The 24,653-nt window shown below is 41.6% G+C and overlaps 1 protein-coding gene across 3 annotated transcripts in view; it reads left to right on the top strand.

Annotated features, from left to right (window-relative positions):
* Tnrc6a (trinucleotide repeat containing adaptor 6A) overlaps positions 1-24,653 on the top strand; it is an 87,025-nt gene that overhangs the window by 43,639 nt on the left and 18,733 nt on the right. For all 3 annotated transcript variants that reach the window (XM_077802798.1, XM_077802801.1, XM_077802800.1), the window contains 7 exons: positions 1,015-1,464; positions 11,168-13,753; positions 15,194-15,370; positions 16,199-16,374; positions 17,513-17,545; positions 19,108-19,188; positions 19,502-19,553. In XM_077802798.1, the coding sequence (XP_077658924.1) occupies positions 1,015-1,464; positions 11,168-13,753; positions 15,194-15,370; positions 16,199-16,374; positions 17,513-17,545; positions 19,108-19,188; positions 19,502-19,553 (3,555 nt within the window). The remainder of the gene's footprint in view (positions 1-1,014; positions 1,465-11,167; positions 13,754-15,193; positions 15,371-16,198; positions 16,375-17,512; positions 17,546-19,107; positions 19,189-19,501; positions 19,554-24,653) is intronic.

Raw genomic sequence — 24,653 nt, forward strand, 5'->3', positions numbered from 1 at the left:
TGGGGATTAGAGACAGTCAGGTTCGTACAACTTGAACTGAAGACCCACAGCTTAGTGAAGCAGAGGTGAGACTGAAACCTGGGTTCATCTGGCACCAAAGCTCATACACGACGCTGTCTCCATAGACAAGTGTTTGTTTCTCAGATTTGCAAAACAGTATCCAAATTATTTCTCCAATTTTGATTAGTCTTACAGATTCATTCTGTTATCTTTGTATTTATGTATGTATCATGAGTTTGTCTTTGATTCAGACTTTATAGTTTATCAATAAGAAATTGTTAAATTTTCCTTTTTTTTTTTTAAGGAAACCAGCAGGTTTTCTCATAACTTTGTTCTTGTCTTCCCCAAACATTAAAAATGAAGGGACAAACATTAAAAATGAAGCAGAATAAGAATAGTTATCAGAAAAATAATGATTCTTTTCAGACACAGACTTGATTTGGCACATTTATTCTGTTTTTGTTTTTTTGTGTATTTTGTTTTTCTAGTACTGGGGATTGAACCAAGGAGTGCTCTACCACTGAGCTGAATCCCCAGCCCTTTTTATTTTGTATTTTGAGACAGGATCTCATTCAGTTTCCAAGGTTGGCCTCAAACTTGTGATCCTCCTACCTCAGTCTCCCAAGTGAGTAGCTAGGCTTATAGGTCTGTGCCTCTGGGCCCAGCAGCACATTGATTATTTTAGTCAAGATTCTACGATCATGTATGAGTACTTGCTTGCTGATCACAGAGTAATATGGGAAGGAGATGGTGAGCATGATTCGTTATCCTGGTCTGGAAGGCCAACAGTCTCCATACCTTTATTGAATAAGTAGTTAGTGGAAATAAAATTTGACTCCTGGCAGTGATGTCTTCTAAGAAAACTCAAGCATGTGAATGAGGCTATTCCTGCACACATAAAGCTTCTGTTCTGTTAGGATTGTTGTTTGTAGTGCCTTTGAATTTAGATGGCTTCATATGAAGGTGTACTTTACTGGCTAATCTTCTCCACCCCTTCTCTTTTGTTGGGATTAGTGCCAGAACAGATAAAGCCCAGTGTAAGCCAGCCTCAGCCTGCCAACTCTAATAACGGCACTTCCACAGCAACCAGCACTAATAATAATGCCAAGCGAGCTACAGCCAACAATCAGCAGCAGCAGCAGCAACAGCAGCAGCCGCAGCAGCAGCCGCAGCAGCAGCAGCCGCAGCAGCAGCAGCCACCACCACCACTGCAGCAGCAGCAGCAGCAGCAGCAGCAGCAGCCGCCGCAGCCACAGGCCTTGCCTCGGTATCCTCGAGAAGTACCTCCACGATTTCGCCACCAGGAACATAAGCAGCTTCTAAAGAGGGGTCAGCATTTTCCTGTCATAGCAGCAAACCTGGGATCTGCTGTTAAGGTGTTAAACAGCCAGTCAGAAAGCAGTGCTGTAATAAATCAGCAGCCACAAAATAACGGAGAGGTGCAGAACAGCAGAACCGAGTCAGGTGAGAGAAGGCCCTTCTTACAAGACTCAAACGTTAGCATCATTAGCAAGTTTACAGATTGACAGCTGTTTTGGTGTTTCTCAGATCTGGGCTTTAATTTTAAAGTCCTGTACAGGGAGTTACAAGTGGAGAATCTTAAAATGTTTCCCGTAAGGTACCTGCCATCCTACTTGAAAATGAATATTTTAATGACTTTCTCGCCCTTTAGGTTCTACCCACTTTAACAAGAAGCTTTTAGCTAAAGTAGACTGTAAGACTCCAGCTAAACTTGCGCTCTCTCCCCCACCCAGTCATGTGCTGTGCAGTTATGCATATTATTGCATCTAATCTTCAACAACCCTGTGAGATGTTGTTTTCTTACTACTCTGTCTCCTGATTGCCCGAGGAGAAGTTATTTACTTCAACCGCCACGCTACTTTATGTATACAATAAGTGTTGCCCTCTACATTATACTATATATTATGGCATTTCACGGATAATAAGTAGCGGTTCTGGACCCATACCGAGATGTGATTCCAGAGCTGTTGCTCATGACCACCATATCATGCTTTGGCAACATACTGGAAGTGTTAGGTAAAGAGGAAGAGGACACAGATGTGAATTTTCTAGCGCAGGTACTTACAGCAGCACATTGTCATTGGGAATGATACAAACTTATCATCCTAAATTCATCTTTAATCCCCACTCCCCTGGTCACGCAGTACCTGTGTGAGACTGGCCAGATAGCTATTGTGACCTTCTTTCTTAATCTCTAGGGTTGACAGTAGTACCCAATCTTGTGATTGCTTTGAGGTCTAAATATTACACCTAATGCCAATAAGTAGGCAGTTAGTAATTTGAATTTCATTGGGGAAATCAGGTTTAACATATTGGTCATCAGCATAAGAAAAAATGTCGTTAAAACCTTGGGAGAGATGATTCATACAATAAATGCTGGAGTGCACTTTACTGAGAGCTGGCAGATATCATAATTAAGAACACACACAGCAAGGTGGCGCAGTACATTTAGAAACTTGTCCAGTGCGCTTCTTCAGTTTGGAAAATGAAAGAGCAAAGCTGTTTTTGAAATGGAAATAACAGAAATATAAGATTATTTCTCAAAAATGAGTATGGATCCAAAAAAACCCAAAAGCATCGTAGGCATATGTTCAGATGAGAAGACCTAAGGTGTGGGTATAGGAGCAAGTCTTCAAAAAAACCCTAGAGGGAAAAACATCCTGCCCGTTTCTAAAAGAACTTTACAAGGTGGACAGCATTCATGTGGAGGTTGAGATGGAAGTCAGGAGGGTGCAGGGATGAGTTTGAAATTAAATGCTAAAGCAGTTAGAGAATGCAGATGATGAAGCCAAGGCATCCCGAAGAACCAGCTTGGCAGTTTTATCTTTAATAAAGGTCGTGGATCTCCTCCTGTCTATCAGCGCATTTCACATATTTACATTAAAATACCCTTACGTGTGCTTCTAGCGATGGTAGTGGAAACTCTGGCTGCAGAGTGGGCCAGTAGGACTCAGTGAATCTCGGAGGGGCCAGTCTGTCCTCATTCCTGAAGAGTCGTCAGTACGAATAATGGTGATCCCCTGACTAATTTTCATAGGGTGCTTACTCTAACCCAAATGCTGTGATAGCTTATTTAGTTCTCATGTCACAGGCCAGGGAGGGCCATCTTACAGACTAAGAGCAGCCAAGTGGTCCGTGGAGAAGAGTGTACAAACAGTGTAAATAGTGTGAGCCCAGAGAGGTGAGAACTCTGTGTTGACTACAGGCAGTTCAGGATTGTGAGAACACCATCTTCACTGTTTTTATCCGTTTGTATTTGGCTCTTTTTGAACAGAGATGGTTAATGGAGTGGATTTAGCATTTAAATTACTGAATGTGGTACATGGAAATTCACTTATTTCAGGTTTTCATGCTAAAAAGGAGCAGTGTTAGTTAGACCTCCTTTTCTTCCCTTAATATGTTTCTCATTTATTCAGTGTGGACAGAGCAAGTTTTGTACCTAGATGAGATTAGATAGTTTGTAAATCAGAAGTCACAAACGGATGCCTTCATGGGCTGGCAGGTAAGTGGAGTAAAAGGTGGAAAGGGTGATGGGGACGGTGGTCAGTGGGTTTTGATTTTGTACCCTTGCTAAATACTTAACACACCTTTTCATTTTTACTGTTGTTAGGACCCTGTGGTGGTCAAACAGACAGCTCTGCAGGTTGAATCCTGACCTGCCATTTTGCAACTGTGCTTGAAATACTTATTAATCGTTTTGGGTTTTTTTAAATATTTATTTTTTAGTTGTAGTTGGGCACAGTACCTTTATTTCACTTATTTTATATTTTTAAGTGGTGCCGAGGTTCGAACCCAGGGTCTCAAACGTGCAAGGCAAGCGCTCTCCCGCTGAGCCACAACCTCAGCCCCATATTGTTTTAACTTAGACTTAAGACCTCTTTTTTTTTGCAGTTGACTTCTTAGTGCCCTGAGGAGCCCAAGTAACCCTGAATTAGGGGCCATGCAATAAGGCATTTCAGGAGGACTAATATGCTCAGCCACCTGGACAGCAGCGATAGTCTTGGGCCAAAATGATCTATTTCACTTTTTGTCATCTAACATGATCCATAGAGAAATCAGTTAGACTAGAATAGTGACCGCTAGTTCACCTTCCCCCCAGATCCAGTGATTGTTAGCACAGTCCCATCTGGATCACACACACAGGGCACTCAGTGTCTCTTTTTTCTTTCATGTGTGTCATAGACACACATGTGCTGGTGTGGTGGCGCACACCTGTAATCCCAGTGATTTGTGAGGCTGAGGCAGGAGGATCATAAGTTCAAGGATAGCCTTGGTAACTTAGTGAGACCCTGTCTCAAAAATAAAAAAGGGCTGGGTGCATGTAGTTCAGGCATAGCCCCTGGGTTAAATCCCTCCCCACACAAGTTCATTATGGTTGAGTCATTGGAGGGTAAATGGCAAACATGAGGATGATTTCCTGTACAATGACAATATCATAATCACCCCTAAAGGAAAAGAATAACAGCAATTCAACAATGTCTCCTAATAGTTCATGTTCACCTTCCTGCCGGTTGTTCCAAGAATGTATTTTTGTTTGTTTGTTCACGGTATGATCCCTTTGTAAAACAAAGACTATAAAACAATATTACATGTCATTTAGGGATGAATAAAATACGGAAATTTACATGATTGATTACCACTGGGAGATCTAAAGGGAATGAAGGAGATATAAATCAGAGGAGGAGGCAGTGAGTCTTTTCCTGTAGACTAGGATTTATTTATTTAGGATGTATTTCTTCAGGGGGGATACATGAGCGTTTTATATATTATTATTATTATTTTAAAACCAGTGAAGTACATGTGTATAATTATGAGGGGGGATCTGTTGGAATGGCTTAAAAGTTTTTGGAGAATCACTAGAATACTGTCCATGCACCTGGCATTTTGTATTTTTTTTTCAGCATAGTGTAACATCTTTGCTGTCTTGTAACTTATATGTCCGGCTCTCAGTTTTCACCTTTCATTTGGTCTATAAACATGCTCATGTCTCTGTTCTCTTTAACAAAACAATCTGGTAAGTTCTGTACTCTTGAGTTCTTGCAGGATCTCTCCTTTTTCCGAGTTCTTGAAGTCTGTGCTTGCTATCTTTCATACATTTGCGTTGATCCTCTGGAATCCAACTCCTGCTCACTTGACTAAAATAGCTCTTATTAAAAAGTCACTGATCTTCTAAATTTCCAATCAAGACTTAAAAAAAAATCACAATCATAGTTCAAAAGCAGTCTTTTCTATCTTAATGTGCCCCACCCCTGCCATTTGCCTCCTCTTTGCTAAATGAAGGTCTTTCATTGTGTGGCCTCTGTCACCATGTAGCTCGTTCTCCTCACACCTTTCTGTTCCTCTTCTGTATTTTACCGTTTTTCTTTGACCAGCTCTCAGATTTTATTACTTGCCGAATCATTGTTGCATATCTTTCCAAATTTTGGCTGTCTTTCTCCTGGATGTCTTCAACTGAAGTTGGGACCCTTAGACTCAGAGTGTTCAAACTTAAACTCATTTCCTTGCCCCATACCACTTCCTCTGTCTGGATTCCCTTGCTCAAAAAAGCCAGCCTGTCCGTTCATCCAGTAACCCTTCCAAAATCCTGAAATCAGGCTCAGACTCTTCCTTTCTTAGTGTTTCATAAGCCAGTGGTTCACTGCGCTGTATAATTTTTAACCTCAAATACTGGGCTTTTTATTTTTGTTTGAACTGAACTCCTTTCCGTCTCCTGCCAGTTGCCATGGTTGAGGTACTCACCATTTGGTCTAAAGTAAAATCCCCCCAAATATCTTTTTTTCTACCATCCGCACCCCCATTTGTCAGACCAGAAGCCAGTCGTGATCCATGTGTTGCATCTGGTGTGTTGTTATCTTTGTCGTCTTTATTCCAGAACCAAACCTCCATTAGTCCAGTTTTATTGAAAGGCTGCCATGCCTGTTGGGTTACATGTTGTTTGTGGCTGCTTTCAAGCTACAGTGCCAGACTTAAGTAGTTGCCAAAGCTGTCTATCTAGCCCACAAAATATTTATTAACTAGACTTTTACATAAAATGTTTGGTGACCCAGCACCAAAGGCTGAAATAACCAAAAGAGACATCATGGACTTTGTCACTTTTAAGAGCTATTTGAAATTGTGCATTTAAGGTTCTCTCATATTCTTGGTGGTATATCTCACACTCCATGGAAACACTGTTAAACCTAAAGATTACTTATTTATTAAGCTCTTCTCTTTCTATAGAAATAAAGTCTAAGGTAGGAAAGCAAATAATTCGACTGTTTTGTTATATGTCATATATTTTCTAAGAAAAAACTTGCTCATGAACTTAGATCAGTCTAAATTCTTCCCACACATGCTGTTTATTAGCCACTTGAATTATCACCAGTCTTTGCTCCCTACATAATCTCTTTGAATAGAAGTACAGTAATGCAGTTGTGTGTGTCTGTTTGCAGTGCTGGGGATTGAATCCAGGGGTGCTTGACCAATGATATACATCCTAGTCCTTTATTTTTTGAAACAGTCTTTCACTAAGTTGCTGAGGCTGTGATCCTAGGCCTCCCAAGTTGCCAAGCGTACAGGTGTGCACCACCAGGACTGACTGTATTCTTCCTGAAGTGTAGTACTAGAGCTGCCCTCATTCTCTCTTGATGATTTTGTGTAAAAGTAGGATGCTGATGCCATTCTGAATTCTAGATGTTTCTAAGTAACATGCAACCTTCTAAATCTTAGTTTGCTTATAGCATTATGGTTTGTAAAGATTTGCATTAAATTTAAAAAAAAAACTGCTCTTTTTTTTTTTTTTTCTGCATTACCACAGAGATTTACAGCCTTAATGTTTCTATTTCCTGGGGGAATAAAGTAGTGGATAGGGCTGAGGCTATAGTTCAGTGGTAAAGTGCTTGCCTTGCATGTATGAGGCCCTGGGTTCAATCCTCAGTACCACATAAAAACAAACAAAAGCAGATACTGTGTGTTCATCTACAACTAAATAAATATTTTTTAAAAAAAAAATAGTGATAATCTACTTAATGGTATTCCTGTATGTTTATCCTCAGATATTTTGAACACCGGTGTTCCCCTTGGCTGAAAGGGGAAATATATTATTTCATTTCTTCAACTCTGAAATAGCTTCTGCACCTGTGATTTCTGAGGATGCGTTTTCTTTTCTCTCCTTTAGTTGGAATTGTGTCTGTTTCCTCTCCCTACCATTTAATTTTTCTTCCTAAACTATAACTCTTTTCATAACTAAAAATGCCTTGTGACTTATCCTTGATGTACAGTTTTTAGAATGGTCTTTAATTTAGGTTTTGTTGAAACTAAAGTAGGATCCAGGTTAAAAATGGAATTTTAGCTAAAAATTATTCATGGTACCTCTCCTTACTTTCCTAAAAGAAAATATAGCAAAAGACAGTCTTAGATCACTACCACGGTTCCAAAACCAGGACTAGACTAGAATGTGGGAACATTTTTTGCTAGCGTTAAAGGCAACAAACTCTTTTGCAGAGTGAATTCTAGTGTTTGTTTTTCTGCTTTTCTTCATTCTGATATTAAAAGGTTTCACTTTAAAAATAAGTAGTCTAACCTATCATTCCTTTTGTGGTTTCTATGATTTGTGTATAAAAAATTCTATAACTTCATGGTTTCATCATTTGACATTACACTTTTTTTTTTTTTTTAATGGTGGTCATGATTGAATCCAGGGTTTTAGGCATGACTTACTTCTAATATTAATCATTTGGTATTATTTTGAATATATTGTCTCATTCGAAAATATTTTTCAAGTACTGAATACCTCCCCCACATCCAAAACAGTAACCTTGACATATGCTTGGGACTATTCCTGGATTTTCTGTTCAGTATGTTTGCATATTCTCTCAGTGCAGTACTGCCTGATAATGTGAATTCCCTCCCTCATAAATTCTGTTTGAGATTTATTGGGGGAAGTGGAGTAGAGACTCCCATTTTTTAACATGAATCTTAAAATCACTTTTAATCATCATACATGGTTAATATGTTTAACAGTTCCTTGTAATTATGTTAAAATTGTTAGACCTTCCTGTCTAGGAACAAGTTTCTATACATAATCAAGTTGTCTTCTGTGACTTAGAATAAAATTTAAAACGAGGGCTGGGGTTGTGGCTCAGCAGTAGAGTGCACGCCTAGCACATGCGAGGTTCTGGGTTCTATCCTCAGCACCACATAAAAATAAATAACTAAAGGTATTGTGTGCAACTACATCTAGAAATTACATATATAAAAATTAAAATGAAATTTAAATATTTTTATTAGTATGTTCAAGTGATTTTATGAGTTGTACTGATTAGGATCTGTTTTCTATCACATTTTCTCATTGAAAATGGATATTGGAAAACTATTGTTTTTCACATGTTGGTCTTTTTGATCTTCATGAATTTATCTCTCATTTTGGACCCTATTTCCTGGGTTCACATGTCCAGGGTAGAGTTTAAGAGTGTTGATGACAAGTGTCCTTGTCTTTCTCCTATTGTTGTGGGAATGCTGCTGACACTTCATTGTTAAATTCTGGGTCATTCTTTTATTTTTACTTGAGTCGTTTTGTTTTAGATGCCCAATCTCTTTTTCTTACTTTATAAAAGTGACAACACACATGGAAAATAATGGCAGCAGAAATACTTTTGCAGCAATCCAGGAGAGGACAGAAGTGATGGCTGAAGGAAGTATTCTAGATTTAGAGGAAAAGTCTGGATTCAGGACTTGGTTGTGTTTGGGATTTTCTGTACACAGCAAGAAATAAAGGATAAATAAAGGATAAAGGGTTTTAGAAACTCACTGAGTTGAGGAAAGCTAGGAGAGTAGTGTCTCCCCTTCTTTGGGAGGAGACATCTCTTGGGAATAATAGTCCAGTTATTCTGTGCATGATCTCAAGGAGGAGATTTTAAGTAAGCAAGTTCTATGAGTTCTCATATTCTTCATCAGGGAGACCTGGTAGAATGAAAAATATGTTCTGGAGAATGAAAAATGATAATAATCTTTAGCATGCATTAATTAATGATAATAATGGCCTTCATTTTTTAAGTGTTACATGAATCAGATATGGCTTATAGTTGTTAATCATTTAATCCTCATAACAGTTGCATTAGATTGGTACTATGAAGAAACTAAGGCAGAGATCCTGCTTGTGATCATACAGATAGTAGATGGTAAAATGTCTCAGACTCTGTGCTTTTAATCACTACTTACCTTGCTGACAGTGTGAGCTAAACGTTTTGCATAAGATGGTACCGTCAGCAAAGCAACTGGGTTAGGAAGTACCCCTGCTTCACAGATTTTGTCACAAGTCTACTGCATAGAATCCAGACTTGAGTCAAGTTGCCTCTATAGACTCAGCCATGTAGTCACCTTGCTTCATGAAGGATTCTGACAAATCTCGCTTGGTTTCTACAAATTAACTTCTGAATGGTGATTTTCTCATCTGGAGAGCAAAGGTTATACCTATCCTGTGGGGTTATTCCAGCTATTCAATGATGAAAGTGTGTTAAAGCTCACGACATGTAGCTGAACATCTGTTGATGGGCTGGTGTGGACGTCAGTATGCTGATTTGTTTTTACTCCGTGCGATTGACTTTTTAGTATCCTTTATTTCATGAGAAATTCTTTTCATGTGCACTGAAAGATAACAAACTTTTCATCTGATAACTTAACAAAATGATTCCTAAGCAGGGAGTAGAAATTAGAGTCACCTATGAAGCTTTAATGTCTATATTTGGTAAATTACATATACATTTCTGGTCTCTGTAGTCCCTTTTCCTGCCACTCTTTCTGGCTTATCATCTGTTACTTCCTAACAGTGTATACTTTGAGAGAAAATGATACAAGCAGAATCTGATTTTCCATATTAGCAAAACTCCCTAGTAGCAATTTACATTTATTTCCTAGGCTTTATAACCATGAAGTGTGGGACATGCAGGGCATGGGGGCGCATGCCTGTAATCCCAGCAGCTTGGGGAGGCTGAGGCAGGAGGATTGCAGCCTCAGCAACTTAGTGAGACCCTAAGTAACCCAGCAAGACCTTGTCTATAAATAAAATATAAAAAAGGGCTGGGGATATGGCCCTAGTTAAGCGACCCTGGTTTTAATCCCCGGTACCTCCCCCCAAAAAAACCCAAAAAACCCCTCCATGGGACATGATGTGTGCATTTAAAAGCTCTACGTGTAATTCTGATTCTTACTCTAGTAGAGAACTACAACATAAGCAACCCCCTCAAGATGGACTGAATGCAAACATCTTTGGTAGTTAATATCCCTGAGGAATTTCTACCTACCAGAGCCTTAAACCAAATGACAATAAAGAACCTGGGAATTATCAGAAATGTTCGGATTGCCCAGCCTGTGGTGGAGTAACTAGATAATAATACATAGCAGAGAATCTCAGATTGTGGGATTGTATGGCTGGTCATTTGTGGTTCTTAATGTCAGCAGCTGACTTTTATCATAATGATTTGGTGATCTTTCATATGTCAATTTTTGTGTTTTTCTGTTGTCTCTTTTAATAAACTTGGTTTGCAGGTAAAAATCTTATTGAGTCAAGCTAAAAATAATTCTTGCTTGTGTGCAGTATTTTAGCTGAATGTAAACACTGAAGAAATGGGAAAAAAATGGATAAACTTTTGGAATTCTTATAAACTGAAAAGTATGGACAGGCTATTCTAGGAAGCAGAATGGGAAAAGGATCCCTAATACATTGCTAATATATTTTATCAAGTTCAGGTTATTAATCTTTACCTGCCTTCATCCCAGCCTCCTCTTTCCCAAGTCCAGCCTCTGAGTCTGGGTTGCTCCATTATTATAACACATCACTGCCACCAGTCCCTCTGACATCAGAATTCTTTTCTGGCTGATGTGTTAACAGTTCATTCATCCAGCATTTATTGAGGGACTGTTATGTTCTAGGGCTGTGGGATAATGTTAATGAGCAAAGCTGCAAAATCCTCTGCCTGTGTAAACTTACTGGATTACGGAAAGTTGGTGGCTGAAAGATAAGCAGTAACCATCCTGCCAGGCGCCTTATCTTGTTAAAGTTGAGGAACCACATGTAGTTATGACATACTTGCCATTTTTCTGAGACTGTTTTGTGTCATTTTGAAAATGACTAGCACTTTATAAACTGTGTCTTTCTCCTTTATTCTAGATATAAACCACAATACTTCAGGATCCCATTATGAAAATTCCCAGCGGGGACCTGTGTCTTCTACGAGTGACTCCAGCACAAACTGTAAGAATGCTGTTGTGAGTGACTTGTTGGAAAAAGAAGTATGGCCTTCAGCCCCTGGCAGTGATCCAGAATTGGCCTCAGAATGTGTGGATGCTGATTCTGCCTCCAGTTCTGAATCAGAGAGAAACATCACTATCATGGCTTCAGGGAGTACAGGTGGTGAAAAAGATAGCCTTCGGAATAGCACTGGACTTGGTTCCCAAAACAAGTTTGTGGTTGGTAGCAGCAGCAATAATGTGGGCCATGGAAGCAGTACTGGACCGTGGGGGTTTTCCCATGGAGCCATAATAAGCACATGTCAGGTCTCTGTGGATGCTCCTGAAAGCAAATCAGAAAGTAGCAACAATAGAATGAATGCTTGGGGCACTGTAAGTTCTTCATCAAATGGAGGGTTAAATCCAAGCACTTTGAATTCAGCTAGCAACCATGGTGCCTGGCCAGTATTAGAGAACAATGGACTTGCCCTAAAAGGGCCTGTAGGGAGTGGTAATTCTGGCATCAATATTCAGTGCAGTACCATAGGCCAGATGCCTAACAATCAGAGTATTAACTCTAAAGTGAGTGGTTCTTCTACCCATGGTACCTGGGGAAGCCTTCAGGAAACTTGTGAATCTGAAGTAAGTGGTACACAGAAGGTTTCATTCAGTGGTCAACCTCAAAATATTACCACTGAAATGACTGGACCAAATAACACTACTAACTTTATGACCTCTAGTTTACCAAACTCCGGTTCAGTACAGAATAATGAACTGCCTAGTAGTAATACAGGGGCCTGGCGTGTGAGCACAATGAATCATCCTCAAATACAGGCTCCATCAGTTATGAATGGCACTTCCCTTTCTCATCTTAGCAATGGAGAGTCAAAAAGTGGGGGCTCTTATGGTACTACATGGGGTGCCTATGGTTCTAATTACTCTGGAGACAAGTGTTCCGGCCCTAATGGCCAAGCTAATGGTGACACTGTGAATGCAACTCTAATGCAGCCTGGCATCAATGGGCCTGTGGGCACTAACTTTCAAGTTAACACAAATAAAGGAGGAAGCGTTTGGGAGTCTGGGGCAGCAAATTCCCAGAGTACGTCATGGGGAAGTGGAAATGGTGTGAATTCTGGAGGAAGTCGAAGAGGATGGGGAACCCCTGCACAAAACACTGGCACTAATATACCCAGCGTCGAGTGGAACAAACTGCCTAGCAATCAGCATTCCAGTGACAGTGCAAACGGCAATGGAAAGAAGTTTACAAATGGATGGAAGTCTACTGAGGAAGAGGATCAGGGTTCTGCCACATCTCAGACAAACGAGCAAAGCAGCGTGTGGGCCAAAACAGGAGGTGCAGTGGAGAGTGAGGGTAGCACAGAAAGCACTGGACGCCTAGAGGAAAAAGCAACTGGGGACAGTCAGAGTCGAGACAGAAGAAAACTTGATCAGCACACATTACTCCAAAGCATCGTGAACAGAGCTGACTTAGATCCACGTGTCCTGTCCAACTCTGGCTGGGGACAGACTCCTATTAAGCAGAATACTGCCTGGGATACCGAAACATCACCTAGAGGGGAAAGAAAGACTGACAATGGGACCGAGGCCTGGGGAAGCTCTGCAGCACAGACTCTTAACTCAGGGGCATGTATGGAGAAGACTGGCCCTAATGGTAATGATACCTCAGCTGTTTCGGGGTGGGGCGACCCCAAGCCTACTCTGAGGTGGGGAGATTCCAAAGGCTCAAACTGCCAGGGGGGGTGGGAAGATGATTCTGCTGCTACAGGAATGATCAAGAGCAATCAGTGGGGGAATTGCAAAGAAGAGAAGTCTGCGTGGAATGATTCGCAAAAGAGCAAACAGGGATGGGGTGATGGACAGAAGGCAAGCCAAGGTTGGTCTGTTTCTGCCAGTGACAACTGGGGAGAAACCTCAAGGAGTAACCATTGGGGGGAGGCTAATAAAAAGTCCAGCTCAGGAGGTAGTGACAGTGATAGGTCCGTTTCTGGTTGGAATGAACTTGGTAAAACTAGTTCTTTTACTTGGGGAAATAACATAAATCCAAATAATTCATCAGGATGGGATGAATCTGCTAAACCTAATCCTTCCCAGGGATGGGGAGACCCTCCAAAGTCTAATCAGTCTCTAGGTTGGGGAGATTCATCAAAGCCAGTCAGTTCTCCGGACTGGAACAAGCAACAAGACCTTGTTGGGTCCTGGGGAATCCCACCAGCTACAGGCAAACCTCCTGGCACAGGCTGGCTGGGGGGACCCATACCAGCCCCAGCAAAAGAAGAAGAGCCCACAGGCTGGGAGGAACCATCCCCAGAATCCATACGACGCAAAATGGAGATTGATGACGGAACTTCTGCCTGGGGAGATCCAAGCAAATACAACTACAAAAATGTGAACATGTGGAACAAAAACGTCCCAAATGGCAGCAGCCGTTCAGACCAGCAAGCACAGGTACATCAGCTGCTGCCTTCTGCAAGTACCATCTCCAGCAAAGAGGCAAGCAGCGGCTCTGGTAAGCTTCCACTGTGTGGAGTCTCCTTTACAAAGGCTCTGTATCAGCCTACTGTGTCCACAGATCGTTAACAGAGTGCCGGGTGCTGCGCACAAAGGCCTTTCCTCTAATCTGGAAAAGCTTGGCGGGGAGATGAGGGGTGATGTTCACCCAGGTAGTTGAGCTCCACCTTGGCGATATTGTTCCCTATTGGGAGTGTATTATCTGAAAAGTGGGGTCAGGTGGGAGTATGCTACACTTCTCTCATTGTTTTGAGTCAGGCCTTCATTTGGTTTTATTATTTGGCTAGAATACCTTGGAAGTAAAACAGTTTTCTGAATACTGTGCTCTCTAGACATCATTGTACTTGGCCTAAGAAAAAAGGTTTTTTGGTATGTTTTAGGGTGCTGGCGATTGACAGTCAAGTGCCCCTCAGCTGGTTTTCTTTTGTTTGGTTTTGTTTAGGTAGGTATGCAGTCCAGGTCTGTTTAGGTGCAGATGTGTATGATTGAACATTTTGGTAATACCTTTCTTGTGTATTCCTATTTCCATATAGTGGTCTAATTCTTATCTCTACAAGTTATTTTGACAACGTTGACATGCATTGTCTTTGTTAATGGAGTGTTTGTTGAATAGTCTTATCATACATAGAGATAGGGATGTTTTCATGAACTTACTTGTCAGTCAGCACCTAATTTTTTAAGTCTGAGTCTTAGGTTTAATTCTTAGAAGAAACACTTATTTATCTAAGGGAAAGCCTCTCCTTGTTGAGGTTCTTTTAACAAAATATGTTTATGGCTTTGATGTTGTTGGCTTTGGACAACTTCAGTATAATTTTTTTTTAAATATTTATTTTTTTAGGTGTAGATGGACACAACACAATGCCTTTATTTTTATGTGGTGCTGAGGATTGAACCCAGGTCCCGCCTGCGCTAGGCGAGCGCTCTACCGCTGAGCCACAATCCCAGCCCCTCAGTGTAATATTTAATAAGTATTATCAGCATATATAAAAGTAGGATACTTAGCTATTGTTAGTCATTGGTAAAAAATTATAGTCATGTAATTAATAGTATAAATTTTTACACTATTACCCAACTTAATCACCTTAAATTCACTAGGTTTGGTTTAGAAAGATTTTACTAGGAATTAAGCTAATCCATAAAGGAGGATCTTTTTTTTTTTTTTTGGTACCATGATTAAGGTTATTCAAAAGAATCTACTATAGGCCCAGAGGGCAATTTTGAAAGAAGAGGTTTAAAAAAATAAAAAACATGAAGTTAAATTTGTCATTGGGAAGTGGTTTGTCTTCTTTTTATAAAACAAATGCCTACTGCAGAATCATTATTTATATGTAAATGTGAAATTCTTCATCCTTGATTCCCAAGTATTCTTTATTGCCCCTTATTCCACTGTACTTTCTTACCATCTATGCTGATGACTTTTTTCCCATACTTTCTAAAGGCTGGGGTGAGCCCTGGGGGGAGCCTTCTACTCCAGCCACAACTGTGGATAATGGTACTTCAGCATGGGGTAAACCCATAGACAGTGGTCCCAGCTGGGGGGAACCCATTGCTCCGGCATCCAACACATCCACCTGGGGCTCCAGCTCTGTTGGTCCACAAGCGTTAAGCAAATCTGGTAAGTTACCCTTGATCCCTGGAAGCTAGTATGTAGCACTAACTACTGTTGAATAATTGGATAATGCTTGTACATTGTTGATGATATGTGGGTGTACTGTGGTATACCAGATGATACTCAGCACTTAGTTTGTAACATGATTTTTTCTTCTGTCTCCTGTCTAAATTTTTTTAATGTTCATTTTCCTCAAATTGTAATCATTAATGATTTACATACTTCTTACCAAGTTTAAATTATATTTTACCAAATTGGACAATCTATAAATAGTCTGACATCTTTCGTGCCATCCAACCTGAGAGGCTGAAAGAATATAACATGGGACACATCTCCAAACTGCCAGATGTTTCTCAAAAAGTTTATTTAATCTGAGAGACACCTGAGATTCAGATCAACCCTGTCACTGTCCCACTCACTGTGTATATCAGACCTTATTGGAATCCCAAAAGCCGTGTGTAGGGAGAAACTGCTTTCTGCTTTTGAGTTCTAAAACTCTGAAAATATTTATCAATTTGATCTTTTCAAATTTCATTTGTGTCACTATGCAGATTAATTGGGAACCCATGAAAGCCACCATTGTCTGTGTTTAGGGACCCTATAATTGGTAAAGGCATAGGGGAGGATTTAATGAAAAAAATTTAATAAAAATAAATTCTTCTTTAATTGGACTTTTAGCTCAGTATAAAATGTACATTCCTATTATGCAAACTTGGCAAAAGAAATAGTGTTTTATTTTGTTTTAGGTTCCCTCTCTCCACTCTTTAATGTATACTTTCTTCTAGAAAAAAATTGTTTTATTAAAGTCTGTTTCTATCACAAATCCACAATCAGGGCCAAAATCTATGCAAGATGGCTGGTGTGGTGATGATATGCCACTGCCTGGAAATCGCCCCACTGGCTGGGAAGAGGAAGAGGATGTAGAGATTGGAATGTGGAATAGTAACTCATCTCAAGAGCTTAACTCATCTTTAAATTGGCCACCATATACCAAGAAAATGTCATCGAAGGTAAACATTTCGAGGGCAAAGCCCTTGAAACTTTCATTTCCAAAGGTAGTTTACCCACAGAAAATTAACCTCCTGCCCGCCCATTTATGGCGATCAGTGTAGTCCAGGCAGTCCCCAACTTAGGTACAGCCTCTTATGGGCAGCCACCTAGGAAAACCGAAGCCCACAGGAACTTCCTTTCTCCCCACTGCTACAGCTTGGGATCTCTCTCCGACTCCCCTCCACTAGCGCTGCCCGGGGCGACCCCGCCTCCCAGGGTGGTGCCTACAGTGGTGAGGATGGAGAGAAGGCAGATCTCCATGGTGACGCTTGGCATCCCACTGCCAGTCCTCCCATTCCACCTCCTCACCAGAGCCCCTAACATCCCCCTTACCCAAGTCACCATTCTCCTATTCATCTGCCACCTTTGGCCCTTCTCATCCCAGAAGGTCCTATGACAAAAATCCCTAGATATGGGCTGAGTTTGATTTTGTTTTAATATGTGGACAGATTGTATTCCCAAACCTGGTTTTTATCAGAATCATCTGGCATTTGTTAACAGTATCTTTTCCTGTACCCCAGGTCTCTTGAAGTTTTGGAAATGGGGTGTCCTGTCCTAAACGTTCCCCAGATGTCTCTGATACAGATCCAGGTTTAGGAACCTCTGATTTAGAGCACTGGTTCTCTAAGAGATGATATTGGGGCTGGTGTCAGATTCTCCTGGGGACATCTTTCAAAATACGTGCCTAGTCTCCCAGGTGGTTCTAACATGTCCTTCCCACCCTATTTGACTTCTGGGTGACCTTAGAAGTCAGATATCCAGTGGGTCGCTGGACTGGCTGGCTGCCAGAGTTCCCCTTTTCATCCTGGGATTCGCAGTCTAGGACCTGCCATTTTTACCTCATACTTTCTTCATTTGGCTGAGTTTGCCTATTGCCTTGCCATATGGCTTATGAAACGCTTCTACATGAATCATTTGATCCTCACAACCTTCTAAGATAGGATACTGATGAGGAATTTGAGGCTGCAAAAGGTGGTGACTTGCCCAAATTTGCATAACTAGTGACAGAGCAAGGACTTAAGTTTAGGTCCTCCAATTCCAAACCCTGTGTTCTTCCCACTGGACCGTGCTGTTTTGTGACTTTGTCTTTCCTTACAGGGTCTGAGTGGCAAAAAAAGGAGAAGGGAAAGGGTGTGTAGCCTTTTTACTCTTTCTCCTTTGTTTCTACTAGTAAAATTCTTTAGAAAGCAACTGCAAACATTTATTTAGCTTCTGCTGTGTGCCAGGTACTGTGCTTGGTGCTGGGGATTGAAATTCACTTAAGAGATGAGCTGTGCATTCAAGGAGCTCATGATTTCCTATGGGGCATTAGGAGAGCTTCCTAAGAGTGTCAGCTGGAATTTGGAAGATGCCTGGGGTGGGATGTATTAAGGAGAATGGAAGCCTGACATTACTAAAAGGCAACTTTCTAGAAAGAAGTGGTAGGAGATCTGGCTCTGTAGTTAAATTAGAGAGATTATTAAGGTATTCTCAGTTCATGCCAAGGAATTTGAACTTTATTTTACATAAAATATGGAGCCAATGAAAAAGAATAGAAGAGAACATCAGTGAATTTTTTAAAAACTTTTTAAAACTAGCCAATGATAGTATGAAATATAAATTGGAACAGGAGAGACCAGATTTAGGAATCTCAGGAAGCTTTTCCATTAATTCAAGTTGGAAAAGAGAGTTTGATTTGGGAAATTAGAATAAATGTGTAGTTGAAGGGACTAATTTGAAAGACATTTTAGAATTCAAGGGACAGAAAACTTGGCACCTAGTTAGAGGGGGCGGGAGTGAAAGGAAAAGGAATCAAAGACGACTTGAGAGCCTTGGAGAGGGTTAGGTGCTTGCTTCAGAGACCTGCATTTAGGGGGTTAATTATGAAGCTGGGTTCTGTTTCACAGTCAGAAGGAACAGGTAGTAGCAATGGGAAAGGGAAATTCAGGCCACAGACTTGAGGATGGTCTGCAGGCTTCACATGGACGGGAGACCTCGGTTTCTGAGACTCCGGCCTCTCTGTCTACCAGGCTGCTGCTGATCATGTGCCTTCATTGTTTCAGGCCGGGTGTCAGGGTGGTGTCTGTACCTTCCATACCCCAACCAGCCTCAGAGAGCCAGCACGAAGCGGGAGGGATCCAGCTTCAACTGCTGCTGGAGATGCTGTGTTCTTGGCAACACAAATAGAAAGTTTAAATATCTTTTCATGGGGAAACACATGGTGTTTCTTCAGTATAGTACACATAGCATAATTAAAGGTTAAATTATTTTTTTTGGACTAACTTGAGAAGAGAATCACTATTTTTCACTTTGGTATGAGAATTCTAAAAATCCAAATTATAATAAATCTTTCAGAACAGAGTCCATTTGTAGATTGAGAACTGCCCAGTGGACAGGTCCTCATTGTTCAGAGGCCCCTTTTTCATTTAGGGGGTCCTCGGGGCCTTTGCTTCTGTCTTTTCCTTCTGACTGCCTGCCTTTAGAGATTTCTCTGTACATTACAGCTATATCAGAGGACTGGAGCAAAGGAAGTTGAAAATCAAATAAGTTGATTTTTATAATGTCAACAACTCTTATGATAAGAGTTGGTTGGAGGAGAAATTATTGGCTAAAAATGAGAGTTGGGAATTGTCTTAAAGTTTTATTAATCCATCACTATACCCAGATAAATAGAGATGGCCATGGCATCTTTTCTACTCTTTTATTTTACAAAGGGAATGATGAAAGGTGGAAACAAACAAGAAGAAGCATGGATAAATCCATTTGTTAAACAGTTTTCAAATATCAGTTTTTCGGTAAGTGTGTTTTCCAGTAGCCCCTCCCCTTTCGGTAGTGGTCCATAATTTATCCCAATTTCATATTTTTGTTTTCTAAAAGTCATTCTTCATCCTTGGGTCCTTAAAATATCATTGCAGTTAGAGTAAAATTGACCTTCAAACCTTAATTTTTATAGTTTAAGCTAAAAACCCAGATCACATCTCATTGAAAATTTTTTACATTAAAATATAATGAAAAATGAAGCTTTTGTGAAATACACTAAAAATTCACTTTTATTTGTTTTCATTAACAAATTAAGGTCTGCTAACATGTTAATTTTTCTTATTTCAGAGAGACTCACCAGAAGAAAATGTACAGAGCAATAAGATGGACCTTTCTGGAGGTGAGAGAAAATTAAATCCGTTTGAGTTCATGTTGATCTCTGATGAACAAGTGTATCTAAAATGCGGCCTTCCTCAGGGAGCCCTCACCCATCCCAGGAGAGACCCCTGGGCGTGGTTCAGTGAGTGCACGCACGTCAGTGGGGGCCTAAGGTAGTGGCGATGGTAGTCTGTTATTAGAGTCCTATCAGCAGTGGGTTTTCCCCAAAGAGGGAGTTGATTTTCTCAATCAGGGAACCACGTGTATGGAGGCCTAGATGTGACCGGGGTGTCTTCAACCTTACTGGAGAAATGGCAAGTAGGTCCCTATAATGAGGCCAGAAATACAAAAGTGATGGTCAGAAGAGGGTGGTGTGAGTGGAGATAATGCAGCTCTTCTTGGGTAGAGATGCCATAGAGCCAGGCACTAAATCAGGGGGAACTTGGGGGCCTGAGCTTTCTTCTGAAAATATGAGATTAAGAGTTTGAAGCAGAGGAATTGCATGATTTAGGTTTATGTTTTAGAAAAAATAACCCTGGGCACAGATTGAAAATAGCTCAGGACAGAAAACAACAGCAGCAAAGGGTGCACCGAAGACCCTCGAGATGGCGCACTGGGCAGAGTCCTGCTGCGGTAGCTGTGTTGCCTTCCAAGCTCCAAACTGAGAAAGTGCCTGGAAAGAACGTACTCCCGTGGCGATATAGGACTGGAATCACCAGAAATTGATGATCAGCTGTCGCCGATGTTGTTGCAGAGGTTGAGGGGAGTTGTAACGAAAGCTGCCTCAGCTTCCCTCACCTGCGCAGTGCCGTGGGTGGTCTGGGCAGAAGAGGGGAACTTTAAGAATTATTAACTCTAGCAAGGAATTAGGATAGCAAGGAATTGGTCAGAAAACGGTGAAAGAACTCTAAAGATTCTATGAGTAGCACACAGAAGAAGTCACCGACCTTGAGATGGAGATGGCATGCATCCTGCCCCCTGCTGAACTCCCGTCTCCTGGGCACAGCCATGGCTTACTGCTGAGCAGAGAGTAGTCATTGTGATGCCACCCCAGAGGAATTGTGGGAAGTGTACCCTTCAGGATAGCAAGCAGAGAGTGACAACCTAGGAGAGGCATCTCACTAGTGGCACTCCACTATAAAACTGCCAGAGGGGTGCCTGGTGGAAGCTGCGGGCTCCTGGCAAGGTGAGCTTGGGAGAGATGCCTGTGTGGCTGGAGAGAGCACACCAGGCCCGGGAGCCAGGTCTTTTTACAGTGTCTCTTCTGCACACTCTGACATGGCTTCAGTGCCTGCTAGCAAAGGAACAAATATGTAACAGGCTGAATCCATTACTTTCACAAAGCAGCCAGAAAGGTCGAGTGATCAGTACAGGTCACCCCCGCTCTGACCACTCACCTTCCACGTGCATCCTTCTGCTCACAGTGGCAGACTGCTCTTTCTGAATGCAGCTTTCTTTCTTAAACATGAGGAAGATGAGAAGCTGTGCAGTCCCAATTGTCATTGTACCAGTGTTGGCCCTATTAATTTCCCCTTGAGTTCAGCCACAGTTTCTTACCCAAAACACTAAATTATAAAGTACTTCTATTAACTTTTGAGTAAGGTAAAAATGAGAAAGAGAAGGAAGGTAACACTCGACCCAAACAAGTCACCACCAACCTGGAACAAGCAGTGGAAACCACGTCGGGCCACTCCAGGGCTGAGGTCCCTTCCTCTGATGGAAGTGTTTTGGATTTTAGAATATTTACATAAACTACTGGTTTATGTAATCCCTAATCCAAAATGCTTCAAAATCCAAAATTTCTTGAGTATCACATACACAAAAAGTTTCAGATTTGGGGTTTTCAGATTGGGGTGACTTACCCCGTGCCATCCTTATTCAGTAGCTGGTCACAACCCGCCGTTAGTGTCAGTGTCTTCCTTCTTTCATTGTTATCCTTTATTTACTGCTTTCAAGTTGAACCTTGGCTGTTCTAGGCCCCTTAACGGGTTGGATGATCCAAACCTTTATTTTCAATGGATTGAGCTGCATTTCTCCCTGTCCCTTTTAGCTGCTTCTAATGTTGGGTAAGGGACTGTGCAAAGCGCCCAGAGAAACCTCTGGGTTCCGCAGTCTTCGTGCTTTCATTCTGAGTCAGAAAACCACTCTCCCCTTGGTAGTCAGAACCAGCCTGTTCCTGCCTGTCATAGGAGTCCCCATGTCCAGGCGGCCATCGCCGTCCTCCGTTGTGTGGAACCATTTTTGTGTCTTTTGGAGGAAGCATTTTCTCTCTCAAGGACTAAGTTCTCTAAATGGAGCTATCAGACAGGAAGCAAGAATTCTGTAAGTGGCCTCGTATGTATGATTGTGAGGGAGACCACTCCCGCTTTCATCTTTTTGTTTGTGGATTCTGGCCGTGGGAGAGATTCATACTTGTTTCCTGCAAGACAGAAGCCCTCCTCTGAACATGTTGTCCCCTAACTTGCTTTGTATTGCGTCTTCAGTGGCCACCCTGCCCATCACTTGGCTAGCCACCTTCAGATGATGGTATAGGTAGTAAGGCCAGTTAATTCCCCTATTGTACTTCCTTTGCTATGGGGAAAAAAAAAAAATTCTTTTTGTTTGTGGGGTTGGTTTTTTGTTTTGTTTTTGGTTTTTGAACTCAGGGGTACTTGCCCACTGAGCCACATCCCCAGCCCTATTTTATTCATTTAGAGACAGGGTCTCACTGAATTAATGCCTCGCTTTTACTGAGGCTGGCATATAAACTTGAAATCCTCCTGCCTCGGCCTCCCTAGCTGCTGGGATTACAGGTGTGCACCACCACACCCAGCTGAAAAGAATTCTTGACCTGAAATGTGGCTTGACTTGACACTGTTCTCTGACAAGGGACAAGGTATTCTGTGAGACCATAGATGGCAGAAGCTTTATAGACTAGAAAAATCCACATCCAGAAGATGCATGTAGTCCTGTGAGGACAAATTTCTGCTTCTTCCACGGCTCACTGAATGACAGAAGTAGCTCAGATGTCATGCTAATGGAACTTGCTGGAAATCTGTCCTCTGAGGTGCTGGGGGAAGCTGTTCATGGAGAGACAGCTCACCAGAGACACTGCTCTGAGACTGGAGATTTGGAAGAGTGCTGGGAGAAGCTGAAGCCTGCCAAGAGAGCGCTGGGCCAAAGAGGCCACACTTTTCCCTGCACTCTCTCCAGCGCCCTCTACTGACCAAACCTCAGTGCCAGATGGCAAAGGAAAAAAAAACGATTCCAAGGGGTCTGTCTTTTCATAGAAGAGGCGAAAAGGGTGAATCTGGAACTGAGAGACAACAGACCAATAGCTGGAAATTATTTGAGATAAGAATATAATAGAAATAGCAGGTTCAGTAAGACATTGAGTTTGAAGTTACTGTGAAGACCGTGTTTAGTAAGCAGAAGTCTGGATGCCCAGCCAGAATAGACAGGACATGTAATTACCTGGGCATAGAGTCTTGAAAAGAAAATGGCTGTCATGGAGTAAGTTTGACAGTGGGGTAAATCATTGGTTTCTAAAGGGCCTTATTAACGGAGTGATGCACTGAGGGGAAATCACCACGTTTGGCACCGAGTTGATTCTGAAAAGATGTGGAAGTGTTGGGGAATGGTTTGTGGAGAATCTTTTAATAAGCTTTTGAAAGATAATTTGCACAGAATAATGTTGATTATCAGGAAGGAAGAACTTGGGAAGACCTTTAAAAAAAAAAAGAGTTGGTTGAATTTGGTTGTAGGAGTAGATGTGGAGAGTTAGGCCAAGAATTCAGAATGACTGGGCTGGGTGTGTGAGTGAATAGTGGTGCCATTCATGGGGAAAGGAAACAGAGGAGTTGCTTATTGCGAAGGATTATTGACACTCCGAGGAGCCCTGACGGTGGGTTGCTGAGGTATCTGACCCACAGCTGGAACAGTACTTCAAGAAACCAGAAGCATTTTCAGTGACTCAAGGGATGGAGTCAGGAGGATCACAAGTTCAAGACCAGCCTCAGCAACTTAGTGATGCAGTGTGTAACTTAGCTAGACCCTGTCTCAAAAAAGTGGGGAGGGCTGGGGAGATGGTTCAGTGATTAAGTGCCCCGGGTTCATTTCCCAGTACCAAAAAAAGAAAGAAAAGACACTAACGGCATTTTCAAAATGTACCTATTTTAAGAATTTTTTCCTTTCTTCAAATTTTTGTCTTTTCCACTTGCCAGGAATAAGGGTAAGTATTCTGATGGTGGAAGACATCTCAAAAAGTAGCAACTGCAAAGAATGGATGGTTTGTGGATTGAGAAAATGTGCAGAATGAAGTAGAGGGAAATAGAAATCTGTTGGAGGGGACTGGGGCCCTGAGCAGGCCGTGAAAGGCTGGGGCTGAGCCGCAGCATGGAGTCACGGGGTCACTTACATCGGGTGACTTGATGCCTTGGTAGTGAGAAAAGTCTAAAGGCAGCAAGTAGGTAGTGAAAAGGCAGACAGCAGGTCTTAGTGTGTTCCCATGCTGAAGAGTCTTGAGGTGGAGAGAAGTGGAGAAGTGCCAGTCCAGCCTGGCATAGCGAGGGCATTGTCCACTTTTCAAAAGATTGGTTGAAATAGGATGGTAGCCTAGGCACTGGCTGTTTCCAGCCAAGATTTTGCAGAAGTTTTCATTAGAAAAGATTGCAGGAACAGTCATAACGAGGAGATGATCGACAGAGAAGGCTTTAGGGAAGGCAGAATGTTGCCCTGGCCGGTCTCCAGTTTCACCATCTGCCAAAAAGGGGCAATAATAACAAAGAGTTAAGATCATTTAAATCAGTGCACACACCGAGTGGGACCCAATGTGAAGTGAGCACTTACTAAGTGGTGGCTTGTCAATGTGGGTAGTTTTTATTGTCATTGTTTGTTAATGGACAGTACGTTTTTATTGTAAGATTAAGCAGGGGCTGAGGCTGTAGCTCAGTGGTAGAGCACTTGTTTGATCCTTAGTACCGCATAAAAGTAAATAAGTAAAATAAAGATATTCTGTCCATCTCCAACTAAAATAAATCTTAAAAAAATAAGATTAAGCAGATAAATGAAGGTGTCTTAAAGTATGTTTCTTAAGAATTCTTTTTAAAATGAGGTTATTAGCCACCTTCTGTTGACTAATTTA

Source organism: Urocitellus parryii, chromosome 9 (assembly GCF_045843805.1).
Source record: "Urocitellus parryii isolate mUroPar1 chromosome 9, mUroPar1.hap1, whole genome shotgun sequence".
Classification (NCBI taxonomy): Eukaryota; Metazoa; Chordata; class Mammalia; order Rodentia; family Sciuridae; genus Urocitellus; species Urocitellus parryii.